Raw genomic sequence first — 12,420 nt, 5'->3', positions numbered from 1 at the left:
TACTTGAGGTGATTTGAGATTTTTATATGGTATCTTGATATGATTATGGTGGCTAGGTACTATACACTGATGATACAGCTGCGAGAGGTGCTTCTTATTGAAGCTTGTTGACCAGCGAAAGACATTCCGGTGACTTCTTGGTGTTTCCTGGAGGAAATCACAAGACGATGGACTTCATCCCGACCAAGTCGCTCTCGCTCAGACAGCGCCCGACTGTCGAGAATATCCACTCCGGCAAGCAGATGGAGTTTTTGCTCTTCAAACAGTATCTAAAAGTCCGTCACGCGACCGTTGTAGCTCCAATCCCCACCAGACCCCCAACGAAGCGGCTCCCTCTTGGGCCCGCCGACCTCGCCTGTGCGCGGGTTGATGTCGCCCTCGAATTCTGCGGGGGCGCCGCGGACGTAGTTTGGGTGCATTGTGTCTTCGTCCGTTGCTGCGATTGTAGGGGTTGCTGTCGCGGGTTCAGTTGCGGTGGCGGTTGCTGTTGTGGTAGCCTCGGTGGCGACTGCGGAAGAAGAGGCATCGGCAGAGGGAGAGGTAGATTGTGCCGAGGCAGAGGCAGAGGCAGAGGCGGGAGATTCGGATTGCTCTTCGACGAGGTGTTGGAAGGCGCTTGAGACGGAGGCCTGGCGCTGGAGACGCTCGAATTCGGCTTGTTGGTCTGCTGGGAGGCGCGGGGGCGCGGGACCGTGGGAGAAGGCTGAGGTTGAGGAGAGGCGGGACGAGGTCCTTGGGAGGTTGAGGAGGGGGCGGAGGCGGAGGAGGCGAGACATTTTGGGTGTTTGTCGACTTGAGTTATTGTCGTTGTTTTGATTATTGGGTAGGTTAAGTGAGGTTGTTTGGAGTCGTTGGTGGTGGTGGTTTTGGTCGTGATGTGAAGTGCGGGTTGGAGATGGACGATTTCGGAAAGATGGCGAAAATGCTCGGGTAAAGAAAAATGTCACAATGTCATTGACGCGGGTTGGTCGGAGCGCAGCGCAGCGCAGCGCAGGAGGCGTTTTTTGTTTGGACCCCTGCTGCACCCCTTTGGTTCCCCAATGATCAAACCCCAATGGGCTGGGCTTCCGGTGGCGGAGGCGGATGGGGCCGAGGTTTGCCGTTACACTCTGCGGAAGCTCATCGGTACCTGGGCGGCCCTGAAGGTACGAGCGGATGACATAAGAAGCTCACGAAAGTGGTGTGTAGGAGGATATGGGCGGTGAAACCTCCAGTCCAGATCCCCCGGATCAAAGCTCGATACGAGTCGTCGGTGTTCAGGTATGCTCTTGCGCGTCTAACACGAGGCGTCCTACCACTTTTACTACTACAGCTAAGGTATTATTATTACTTCGGTCCTGAACCATCCCTCCTTCTACTGAGAATCTTTTGGGGTATATTCTTTCTTGAATACATGTAGAGGAGTACTAAAGACCTGGGGATGCGGTCGTCCAGGTCACATATGCTGTAGGAGGTATGCTTGGAGGCGGCATCCTGGGGGGCGCAAGTTGTTTGGGATTTGGCGGCAAGTCGGTTCTTACTGCAAGCAAACCAGAACTAGATATGGCGCTCTAGTCACGGGCGAATAGGCAGCCATGGGAGCCGCTGCCTCTGCCAGTTATACAACCACCACCGATGAACGCTGCTGGGCACTCGTCACTTACAAGTAGGGGCGACAAGTTTAAATACTATGGCTACGATTCTTCCCTTCTAGGTATGCAAGGGCGCGCACTGGTCAATCAATTGGCCAAGCAGCCATAAAAAAGAGACCGAAACTGACATCTGGATCTAGCCTGAGAGAAGTACCGTCTCAGGGGCCGGAGTCGGGACACAACTGTACGGCAGGCTAGCATGTCTCGTCAAGGAATAGACTGGGCGAGGCGAGTAAAACCGTCCTCAGCTTCCTTAGAGGGGTGTTCAATTTGCCATTCGCAGACCCTACCATATGCTTCAGGTACCTTACCTTCTAAATCACCCCTCGACGCATATTGCATATTGAATACACTGGGAGATATGAGATCTTCCTCGAGAAGAAGAACCATAGTAATACCGCAAGTCTTGAAGCCTATTGTTGCTCAACGGCTGGCCGAGAACCCATCAAGAGAGAATGCTTCCTATGGTTTTGGTGGCCGAGTCGCGGCGACACTTAACCGTCGTATTGTCTTATGCTATACTCTGCCAGTTGGTGCATACAACGGCTTCAATAAGTATCCGTACGCTTCCACCTTTGAACAACCAATAGTGACATTGTCAACATCGACGTTTCTTGGCAGCTTCCTTCGCCCCTCGGTAGCGACCGTATCACAGCTTCCTAGCCATCACTCTCCAACTCCATCAACGGGTATTGATGGAGATATTTCCCCAAGACCACTTGATTCCAAACTTCCAAGACGGCATTTCAAGCAATCTTCCACATGGCTGGCGGGCTGGCGCTTTCAGGGCACATCATCTTGGGAAGAAGAGAAGATGGATGGCGCTGATGCCAAGCGCTCCAATCACATCCCAACATTCGCACATCTGCATCGCTACCCTCCCGACTCGCCGGGAATCCCAACCCCGACACGCGAGATGCTGAACACCCCCAGTAAGCTCAAACTCACGACGGCAGCCCCGGAGAAGTTAAGCTTCAACGTCCGTCGACTCCAGGAACGCACCCCTCCATGGCATGGAAGTACAGCAGCCCGCATGCAGGCCGGGGGATCAGCTCTAAACGAGCACATTGCCGTATTGCCTAGCCCACTTCAACATGTTCCTGGGAATACCGATACAGTCATAGCACGGTCAGCCGGCCGCCAAGGCAAAGCCGTGTGCTCATATTTACAATTCCCAGGTCCATCATCTAGGGGCCAAGGGCCATGCCCGGCGCGTGGTGTCCATCGTGGGGTGCTCTCCGGACCCCCCGCTCCGGCAGGGGCAACGCCGCTAATCCCACCAACCCCCACCTCCTCCGATATTGCGGTCTCGAATCTTGGCAGAATGGCTGGCTTCTCTTCGCCGGGCAGACCGTGGACGGCGGTCCACTTTGAAGAAAACGCCGAGTTCACTATTCCCTTCTCTCTTTCCGAGAATTGTCTATCTGCAATGGGTTTCCAAGGAGAATGAACCTGAGATTGGAGGGAGGATTGCAGCTTGTGGCGTGTCTGATGGGCTCGCTTACACGGTGACAGGCAGACCTTACATGCGGCATATGATGATGCCGGAAGATGACTTACACGGCGATGCTCTCCCGCTTCCCTCCATGATATCCAACTCTCAAGAATCGATATAAATCTCCCCTCCGCTCCCTCTTTCACAAAGTCCTCCCACCGGCTCACCCTCGAACCTCATCCCTCCACAGAATAAGGACTCTCGAGTACACCCCCATCGCACTCAATATGCGTCTCCTCTCAACCCCAACCTCCCTCCTCACCCTCACCCTCACCCCCCTCGTCACAGCCTTCACAAACCCCATCCGCCGCCCCGGAGGCTCCGACCCCTCCCTAACCTACTCGGGCGACGGCTACTACTACCTCCTCTCAACAACCTGGTCCACCGTCGAAATCGCCCGCTCCACCACAATCGAAGGCCTCAAGACCGCCACCAAGAAGGTCGTCTACTCCTCCGCCGACGCCTCGCGATGCTGCAACGTCTGGGCGCCCGAGGTCCACTGGCTGGGGAACCGGTGGTACATCTACTTCACGACGGGCGGGAGCGCGAATTTGGATAATCAGAGGATGCATGTTTTGAGGGGTATGTCTTTTTCTTTTCCTTCACACATATCACACTCCTCTTCCTACTACCCGTATGAGAGTGTTTTGATCAAGACCATGACCACTGACTTCACAAACAGGCGGCACAACCCCCTGGGACGCCTACACCTACGTAGGCCGCATCGGCCCAGACGAATGGGCCATCAACGCCTCCGTCCTCCGCACCCTCTCCCAAGGCGAATACCTCACCTTCTCCTGCTTCCACGGCGCAACCTATCAATCCATCTGCATCCAAAAGCTCAACACGGACTACGTCTCCACCTCGGGCTCCGTCTCCCTCATCTCCCAGCCCATACAGTCCTGGGAACGCGTCTCCCACCCCGTCAACGAAGGGCCTGCAGCGCTCTATTTCGGGGGCAAGACGTACATCGCCTACTCTGCTTCGTACTGCTGGTCCGCGTCCTACTGTCTGGGTCTGTTGACGTGGGACGGCAGCAAGGTGCCGACGGATCCTGCGGCGTGGACTAAGGGCAATGGATGTGTGTTGAGTAGTGGGAATGGACATTATGGGACGGGGCATAATAGTTTCTTTGCGAGTCCGAAGGAGGATCAGATGTGGATTGCGTATCATGCTACTGCGAATAGTGCGGGCGCGTGTGATGATAGTCGGTATACCATGGTGCAGATGCTCGGGACGCATAGTAATGGGGCGCCTAACTTTGGGACGCCTGTTGCTTTTAGTTATGCGTATGGCGAGCCGTCGAAATAAGTATGGGATGGGGGTGCCGTGAGATAGTGGACGAAGTTGGGAGGAGGAGGTTGACGACTTTCATGCTGTGGATAAAGATACGATGGGATGAGATGGCGCTGCAAACGGATGAATGAAGGGGACTTGAAGTCTAGTGCTCGATTCTTGTATATACTTTATGAGTGAAATTGGATGTATATAACAGTCGCATTCGTCTGAAAGATTGTTGTTACTCTACGAGCCGATCGACGGTTCACCAGGAGACAAGAGCCAGGATAAAATGGCGGGATTTCAGTGATTCCATAGACCTGTATTACATCGAATGCATGGCATCAAGAAGGAAAGTGTCAAATACTCAGGGCTAGGCAGGTCCTTGGGATAAAAAATATGGGATCGGAACATTGGTGATCCAGCATGACTGTCGCGAACCTCAAAAGGTCATGACGGGATTCACTACTTATACCCACATTGGTCGCAGACAGCTGGAACATCACCAAGAACTCATTAATGTTTCATAGAGGGTTTCCCGAGTCACGTGCAGTGGTGGTTGTGAAAAGTATTAATTATTCTTGTGGTCTTTCCAACTCGATTACCGGGCGTCTGCCTCATCCCATAGCACTACATCGCATTCGTGGATGCATATGGCTTGGGCCAGTAACTCTATACAGGGTATGCCATCATTAAGTTCGAAATCTTCATATTCCACTCCAAGGTATCGTGTGTTCAAAACAATTACGCTGTCGCTGCTGGATGGTATCTTCCCGTAATGTCAACGGTTGGCATTTTGCCTCTTTCGCCTTGATCAAGGCCGTGTATCCTATATCTGGCCATTGCCGACGAATTCTCGTTGCACTTCAATCTCCCCGCTGTCGGCGGTAAAACGTCGCTCGAGAACCCATCTGGTCTCGCCACTCTCCTCCTCCTTGATGTAAGATACACTGTCCGCGGACCCCTTGTGTTTGTGACCCATTCCAGGCCTTCGCTGAGGTTGGGGCGTCGGGTCGATGCGGGGCACGAGATTCGGATGCATGGCCGTGTCCGGGCTCTTCATCCACAAGCCCGAGTGTGAGATGGTGTTGGAGATTGAAAGCTCATCCATCTCGTCAGACTCCGGCACAGGATCGAACGCCGCGCTGTGCGTGAAGTGGGGAGAGTTCATCACTACCGCAGGACTTTGGTTCAGTGGTGGCAGAGGAGGAGGCGGTGACCCTAGAGTGGGCATGGACATGGTGAGAGTAGGGGAGCCTGACGTGCTACCTGCGTCTGAAGAATCCATGTCGCGGCTGCGAACAGAGAATGCCGAGTTCTTGCGACCATGACCATGTATGCCCAGCATGTTGTGAGGCCCCGGGCCCCAAGGCGAGCTTCCACCCTCACCCCTCTCCGATCTTGGCGAACCCTCGCGGCTCGAGACCAGACTGGCCTGCGATCCACCCCAAGCCCTGGAACGAAGCCGCATCAGCGCTGACAGGCTCATATTATCGTCACCATCAGCCATCATGGCTAGTTGGGCCAGGCCGGGGCTCTGAAGACTAGATGGACCGGAACCGATACCAGGTGGGACCGCGAGACTCATGATCGAGTTACGATTGGAGTACTCGGATCTCTCCGTGATAGGTGTGAGGTTGGGCTCTCGGGATACTATCCTCCCAGACTTGCTTCGAGATACGCCCGACGGCCCAAAGAAGCCGCCGTTAGCGTATTCAAAAGGCTTCTCATCCGACCCATTGGAACTATCCCTACTGTGGCGTCCGCCTCCTTCGACAGGAGCAGAGTAGAACCCAAACTCCTGACCATACCAACCGTCAGAGTCGTTGGCAAGGGCACTAGCGTTTGCCTCCGCAATGAAGTCGTCATAGTCGACATCGTAATCATTCAGATCTTCGCGAAAACCAGTGTCGTCGTAATCATCGTAGTCGTCCATGTTCTCATGCTGTAGGTCATCTAAGGACTCTCCACTGGGCGACATGAGCTCGCTTGGAGGGGGGGACGAGTCTCGTCGAAATCTACCGTTGGCGGCGGCTTCGAACGCCGCTGCCGCCAGGGCAGTTTGATAAGCTTCCACCTTGTCCTGACCCGTCGCCGAGAAGCTAGAAGTCATTGCTGAGGACTCCTGGCCCTGGGCTAAGAGGTCGCTAGCTCGCTTTGACTCCTCAACAGATGGAGCCGGCATGCCGACGCTGAGGGAAGTATGGGCCGTCGATTGCGAAACATTGGAATGCGCAGATAGTCGTGATGTGCTGTCGGAGATCCTCTTGATGTTCTCAGGGGCAGTGCCGTCTTGGACACTGGCATCTTGACTTTCGCCCACCTTGGCATCGGTCTCTTGCACGCTATCCTCAGGCGCAGTAGCACAACTGGTCATGGCAGCCCTGGCAGCTTGAGCCCTGGCAAAGGCCCCGGGAATAGGTCGGCCATACTTGTCTGTGTCGTCAAGATCAAATATGGACTCGTCAAAGTAGGAGCCGTCACCCTCTCCGGCAAATTCCAACTCATCGAGAAGGCCATTGTCAAAATAGAGATCGTCCTTCTTAGGGACTGACAGTGGTGCGGGTGACAGAGACTGAGTTGGCTCGCGCAACGTTTCGTCCTCATCTTGCTGTTCCGTATCGGTAATGTTCAAGCCTTCCATCGGAAGCCCGGCAGTTGAATCAGTCGTACTGGGGGATACGTTCTGGCCCGGAACAAAGCCCTCACTCAACACTTGGTTCAAATCCGGCGTGTCTCTCGAGATGGCGAATCCGATCACCTTGCCGTCTGCATCCCTTGGCGTTGCTAACAGACCGGCGCTGTGTGGACTGGTCAAAGCTGAGGGAGGGCCCGATCGTTGAAAGACAAAACCAGCAAAGTTCTCTTGGTCGTTATCGGGGTCGTTTTCAGCATCCTCGTCAAGTTCGATCTCAACTTCTGGCACCGGATCAAGGGCAAAGGAGTCCGTTCCAGCCGCGTCAAAATCTTCACCGTCGTCAAGACCCAAAGGATCTGTGCCGCCAGCGTCAAAGTCCTCCTCGTATCCGTAGTCGTCTCCAAAATCATTGCTCATCGGAATCGGCTCTTCAAACCCATCGTCCTCCATCATCGCATCGTAATCAAAGTCCTCGTCAAAGTCGTCGAACCTAGAATCACGAGGCCCGCTAGGTTCAGGGTCGGAAGTCTTCCTCTCAAGTTCGCGTTGTCGATGCCTTTCTTCGAGCAGCTTCTCGGCCTTTGCTGCGCCAACCATGTCGAAGCTGAATCTAGAGGACGTACTCTTCAATCGGCGTGGCACAGAAGAGAGGACATCTTGCCCAGACACGGAGGCATGTCTCGAAGGGGTTGCTCTTGTGGACGGTGTTTTCTTAGACAAGATCGAAGCCGCGCTAATTGAGGGTTTCTTGGAGATGATTGAGGCCGAACTTGACGATTGTGCGGTATCGTCTTTGGGCGGTACGTCGGGCAGAGGTTTTGATTCCAAGTTCAAGCTGCTTCTTGTCTTTACCGAGCCGCTCCCAGACTCAATAGCCGGCTGTGATATGACGCTGACGGAGCCCGAGCGGCCAGATTCAGAAGCACCACTTGTATTCCTCCCATGTTGAAACGCTTGGGTTGGTGCTGCGCTCTCTCTCGACGAAGTCTGGCCCAAGTCTGACATCTCTTCAGGTATCGGCGGCTGTGTTTTCGTCCCGGGTGTCGGCGCCGCGGCAGGGCTGGGGCCCTCATTGTTGGGGAGGCTTCGTCGAGGTCGTGGCGCGCTGAAGTCGTGAACTCTTGTCCCCCGAATGCGAGGATCATATGACGGGTTTCCCCCCAGGGGAAGGGGCGTTAAGTCTGGTGCGTTTTGGCTTGTCTTTCTCCGTGCAAGGAGTGTCGACATGGGATTTTTGAGAAAAGGCAGGCCTTTCCTGCCCTTGGGGGCATCGGAGCCATGATTTGCCATGCGGATTGGCTCGCTCGATAGTCTCGTTCCTGCGGGGCGTCGTCCGGTAGAGGCATAGCTTTGAGCTTGGGGCGAGCTCTGGGTGTGGCCGCCCTGGTGATGCAACTCGGTTGGGGTCGCAAAGGAGCTGGCATGTTTTGAGGCACTCGTGGGCTGCGGTGGGGGTCTCGTCGGAGGGGCGGTGTTTATCGGCGGGGGTGCGGGCTTCGATCTTGTGAATTGACTTTCGTGGTTGCCTTGAAGGACCGGAGACGCAACCAGATCCGGAGACTTGGCCGCCATTTGTTGTTTCTTGAGCTGCTGTTGCTGTTCCTGCTGTTCGCGTTGGTATTTGCGCAAGGCGACGCCACCGAGAAAGCCAGAGTCTGCGTTGTACGGTGAGCGCACCGGTGGAGGTACGGGCGGCTGGGGTTTCTGGGTGTTGGGCTCTTGCGTCACCCTGATCTTGGTATCGACAGTCGGTCGCTCGAGAGGGGAGGGTGATTCGGAGCTGGACGAGGTAACGCGGGGAATGGGCGGCAGGGTGGGAGGCAGTGAGGAATTCGTTGTCGAAGCCTGGGGTCGAATGTCTGGGCTTAAGGCGGCATCTTGAATGAAGGGAGAGTGCTGCTGGTGAATCGAGGGATCCCAGGGAGCAGTGGTAGAGGGCTGTTCGGGATTTGGTGAAGTGGGATTCGACTGTCCCCTTCGGTGGATTCGTAAATGGGAAAACATCGTCGTGATTTCGAGACGGTTGGACTACTGGATGGGTGGATGAATTAGGCGCGAATGGTGATCCAAACCACCGGCGCAGGGGTGGCGGGTGGTCGCAGAGGAGGAAGCAATTACGGAGACAGGTTGGCGGATAACGAGCGAAGGGAAGCTGGATCGGGCTCGCGACTCCAGTCCTCCAAGTCCAAGATAATCCCCCAAAGCTAGGTACCAGGAGTGTAAGGTAGGCAGAGGAGAGTGGACGACGTTGACGGCGTCTGTCTTCAGCCTCTTGAGTGAGACGCGATCACCTCCTTGCAGACAGAGGCGCAGTCATAGCTTGTCAGTCCTGGCTCGGATGCGATGGTGTATCAGCGTCAGTTTGCGTCGGCGTCGGATGTGTTGTGTGCAGGCGCGAGCGTTGTGAGTGTTGGTTGGCGGCGGTGGTGGAGGGATGTCTTGGAGATTCGATGCAAGCTATTGGTAACGGTGCCTGCTGGGCATTGGACGGAGGATGTTGAAAGAAGAAAAACCCGAGTCATACGCCTGCCTGGAAGGAGTAATGAATGGATGAATACCTTGCAGTGGTAAGGTATGGCGGCGGGGGAGAGTTGGTGGTGAGGATGGCAGGATCAGGTTGAAGATGACGGGATGGAGAAAAAAGAAGGGAAAAAGGCAGCAGATAACGGATACCTAGAGGTACCTCAAGGTATCGGTAAGCAGATTTGGCAGGCACGAAAAAGTGCTGGATGCCGTTAGCTGTCACCACTTCTTTTCTGCTCTTCGCATGCCTTGCCCGGTCCTTAGTATGAGGTGGTATTACTTGCGGCTGCTTGCTGTTGGCGGCTGCGTGGGAGAACCTTGTCCATGCCATGCCGGTTGGGCTTCGCTATCTTTCTGTCCGTCTTTTTACGGATGCAGCCTGTCTTATTTGTGTCTACCTACATTTCTTTTCACCCACAAGGCCATACCCTTACTATCAACGTCTCACGTTCTTCAGGATATTCAGACCATTTGCCAAGAGTAGCAGCCAGAGATGGAGTGATAATTTGGAGCAGGACTGCTTCGGGCTCTTGGGCTTCAAGCTCCATTCGATGCTCAGACATTCACAGTCCAAGGCCTTGGCTGCTGCTGCCAGGACTCCAGGACTCGGCCTCGTCTGCTGGGCCGTGCGGCTTTTTGCAAGCACTAATTATTGTTACCCAACATCCAGGGTCAAGGACTTGGTACCCCAACTTTAAGGATTCCAGCAGGGCGAGAAAACAGAGAGAGAATAGAGTCACCGCTCGGGCTGGCGTGCTCACTGCTGTAGGCTAGCCGTGTCAATGTCATCCATCATGTCATCCCCGATGGATCTTGGAAACAAGCACCAGGATTGCTGCAGGCTATCGGGTAAGGGCAAGAAAGGGTCCAGTCCTCCCCTCCATCAATGGTCTTTCGATCAATACGGATACCTGCCCGGAAAACAAGACTCAGCCAAGGATAGATGCCTTCCGACTGCATCAGCCCGACGGCAACTGCTTCGAACTTTTCGGAAGAGACGGCTCATCATCTGCTCCCTGCCTCGTCTTCGTCTTCGTCGCTACTTTCGTCCTCTCCCCATTCCTCCCTTTGTCGAATCTCTGTCTCGTCTCGTCTGGGCAACCATCCCACATCGACATCCACACGACATCCACAGAACATCAGAAACCCTCCGAATGCATCTGATTGGGTCCTGGCAGACGCACGGCGAAATGAAGCACACCCATTCCAGAGATCCATCATCCATCCACTTGTGCTTGTGCTGTTGGCCCCGTTTTCTCCGACCCCCACCATCCTTCTGACGGGAACGAGAGACAGACACGACAGATTATGTGATTATGTCATCCCACACACTGGTTGACCGAGGCACGTGGCTTATCTAACCAGCTAACAAAGCATCATTATGGATACAAGAATGCCTTAGGCTTATGTAAGTACGAGCATATGCATAGCACAAGTATGTGCTATTCAATTCTGCACAAACTAATGCACGATTTGAAGGAATGGCCATTCTTACTCTGTGACGTTGGGAATTCGAAACTCCAGTACGGATAACAATCGCAACGTTCCCAACGCCGCGGTGCCTAGGGCAGATCATCCCATCCTTCGCGACTGAATCGTCTCGTCCCAACGGGACAGATGGAAGGATGAAAGGAAGACGAAACCAGCCAGGCAGATAGATGGCTGCCCACATCCCTATGATCGCCGTTGACATCGTCACCTGGTCCCTGATGAGACGAGACAAGAATTGCTCCGACTCGTTAACACAGCGAACTTGACGCGACGTCAACGGCAACGGCAACGGCAACGGCAACGGCAACGACAACGACATGCCATGACCGGCACGCACGCGGCGGCCCGCATCTGGCGTTGGACCTTCGGACCCTGGGGCGATGTGGAATGTGCCAGATCAACGCATCGAGCTAGCTCTTTGAGAACACGAGGCGGGCGGTTCAACGCCGTACGGTTGCGGAATGCTCTCTTCGTTGGCACATGCTTGCTTGTCACGTTGTCCCATTTGTATCTGCCTTTACGAACAATCGCATGCTGACCATATGCAAAAGAATGACAAGAAGCCCAAGCGACATCCACCACGGCCAAAGGCAAAAGATCGACGTTGGCCTGATTCGAACAGACGCTCCCGAAGGAACATGATTTCTAGTCATGCGCATTAGACCACTCTGCCACAACGCCAGTGAGAAGAACTGGAGCGAGTCCAGGACCCTTGCTAATGGACGAGAGCTGAGGGCTCATGTACCGACAGCAATTGGTGCCACGGTGGCCCTGAGTCGAGATCCATTGGCCCCACCGGGCGGGTATGCTCCTGGCGGGGCGCTCCGGTCCCGATCCGGAACGTTGCGAAGTCCTGTTCAACGAAGAACCAGCTGCTAGACGTAGACCCGTACCGGCTTTTCCAAGTCTCCGTGGTCTCTGGCTACATGTCCAGATATGACTATCAGTCGTTCTGGAATACTAGAGGGCACATGATCAAGTGGCATGGTGCAGCGTCAGGTCACAGTTTGAAAAGTCACGAAGCACGATGAGATCAGAATCAGCAACAGAGTTGAGTATCGTGTTTCCTTCTTGAAGGCAAACTTCTGTCAAGCTATGAAGTCAGTCGTTTCGCGTACTACTTACTTAGACTCACCTCGGAGACATAAGCTTGTTCATATGTCCAACCGGCCCAGAAGAATTATGAGTCAAATCCCAACTCGTCGTCGCTTTCGAGGTTCCCAGCTTCAGCTCTCGCCCTCGAGGCATTCACAGCGGCCTTTCTCTGCAGCCTCCATTCGTCATTGATAAATCCTTCGCCACTGTTGAACCCACCAGCCTCCAGATTCTGCTGGAAATCCGTATTCGGCCCAACCAGCGCCGTC

General features: G+C 54.5%; 5 protein-coding genes and 1 non-coding gene across 6 annotated transcripts; 3 read left to right on the top strand and 3 right to left on the bottom strand.

Annotated features, from left to right (window-relative positions):
* Positions 1-269: 269 nt before the first annotated feature.
* BDP81DRAFT_336741 (uncharacterized protein) lies at positions 270-776 on the bottom strand (the record flags this gene model as incomplete). The annotated part of the gene is made up of 2 exons (XM_060585946.1): positions 270-497; positions 600-776. 2 exons carry the CDS (start codon positions 774-776, stop codon positions 270-272), a joined length of 405 nt encoding a protein of 134 aa, XP_060437436.1.
* Positions 777-1,830: 1,054 nt separating this feature from the next.
* Positions 1,831-3,081, top strand: BDP81DRAFT_456189 (uncharacterized protein; the record flags this gene model as incomplete). Its single annotated transcript, XM_060593138.1, has 1 exon — positions 1,831-3,081. One exon carries the CDS (start codon positions 1,831-1,833, stop codon positions 3,079-3,081), a length of 1,251 nt encoding a protein of 416 aa, XP_060437435.1.
* Positions 3,082-3,224: 143 nt separating this feature from the next.
* On the top strand, positions 3,225-4,637 carry BDP81DRAFT_387898 (family 43 glycosyl hydrolase). The gene is made up of 2 exons (XM_060587045.1): positions 3,225-3,708; positions 3,809-4,637. Exons 1-2 carry the CDS (start codon positions 3,354-3,356, stop codon positions 4,435-4,437), a joined length of 984 nt encoding a protein of 327 aa, XP_060437434.1. The 5' UTR covers positions 3,225-3,353; the 3' UTR covers positions 4,438-4,637.
* A 596-nt stretch (positions 4,638-5,233) lies between these two features.
* Positions 5,234-9,046, bottom strand: BDP81DRAFT_336694 (uncharacterized protein; the record flags this gene model as incomplete). The annotated part of the gene is made up of 4 exons (XM_060585940.1): positions 5,234-6,711; positions 6,775-8,485; positions 8,579-8,771; positions 8,829-9,046. 4 exons carry the CDS (start codon positions 9,044-9,046, stop codon positions 5,234-5,236), a joined length of 3,600 nt encoding a protein of 1,199 aa, XP_060437433.1.
* An 836-nt stretch (positions 9,047-9,882) lies between these two features.
* Positions 9,883-10,742, top strand: BDP81DRAFT_443588 (uncharacterized protein; the record flags this gene model as incomplete). Its single annotated transcript, XM_060591740.1, has 1 exon — positions 9,883-10,742. A coding segment is annotated over exon 1 (445 nt), but the record flags the coding sequence as incomplete, so codon positions are not given.
* Positions 10,743-11,655: 913 nt separating this feature from the next.
* Positions 11,656-11,737, bottom strand: BDP81DRAFT_t388. Its single transcript has one exon. It is a non-coding gene; the product is annotated as a tRNA-Ser (tRNA).
* Positions 11,738-12,420: the final 683 nt, after the last annotated feature.

This window comes from Colletotrichum phormii, assembly GCF_030913505.1.
Source record: "Colletotrichum phormii strain CBS 102054 chromosome Unknown BDP81scaffold_51, whole genome shotgun sequence".
Classification (NCBI taxonomy): domain Eukaryota; kingdom Fungi; phylum Ascomycota; class Sordariomycetes; order Glomerellales; family Glomerellaceae; genus Colletotrichum; species Colletotrichum phormii.
This window is presented reverse-complemented; position numbering and strand designations above follow the sequence as displayed.

Excerpts from the sequence above, each read along its gene's own strand:
- BDP81DRAFT_387898 (XM_060587045.1), top strand. The coding sequence starts at position 3,354 with ATGCGTCTCCTCTCAACCCCAACCTCCCTCCTCACCCTCACCCTCACC. Across the intron at positions 3,709-3,808 it reads GAGGATGCATGTTTTGAGGG|GCGGCACAACCCCCTGGGAC; the intron begins GTATGTCTTTTT and ends CTTCACAAACAG.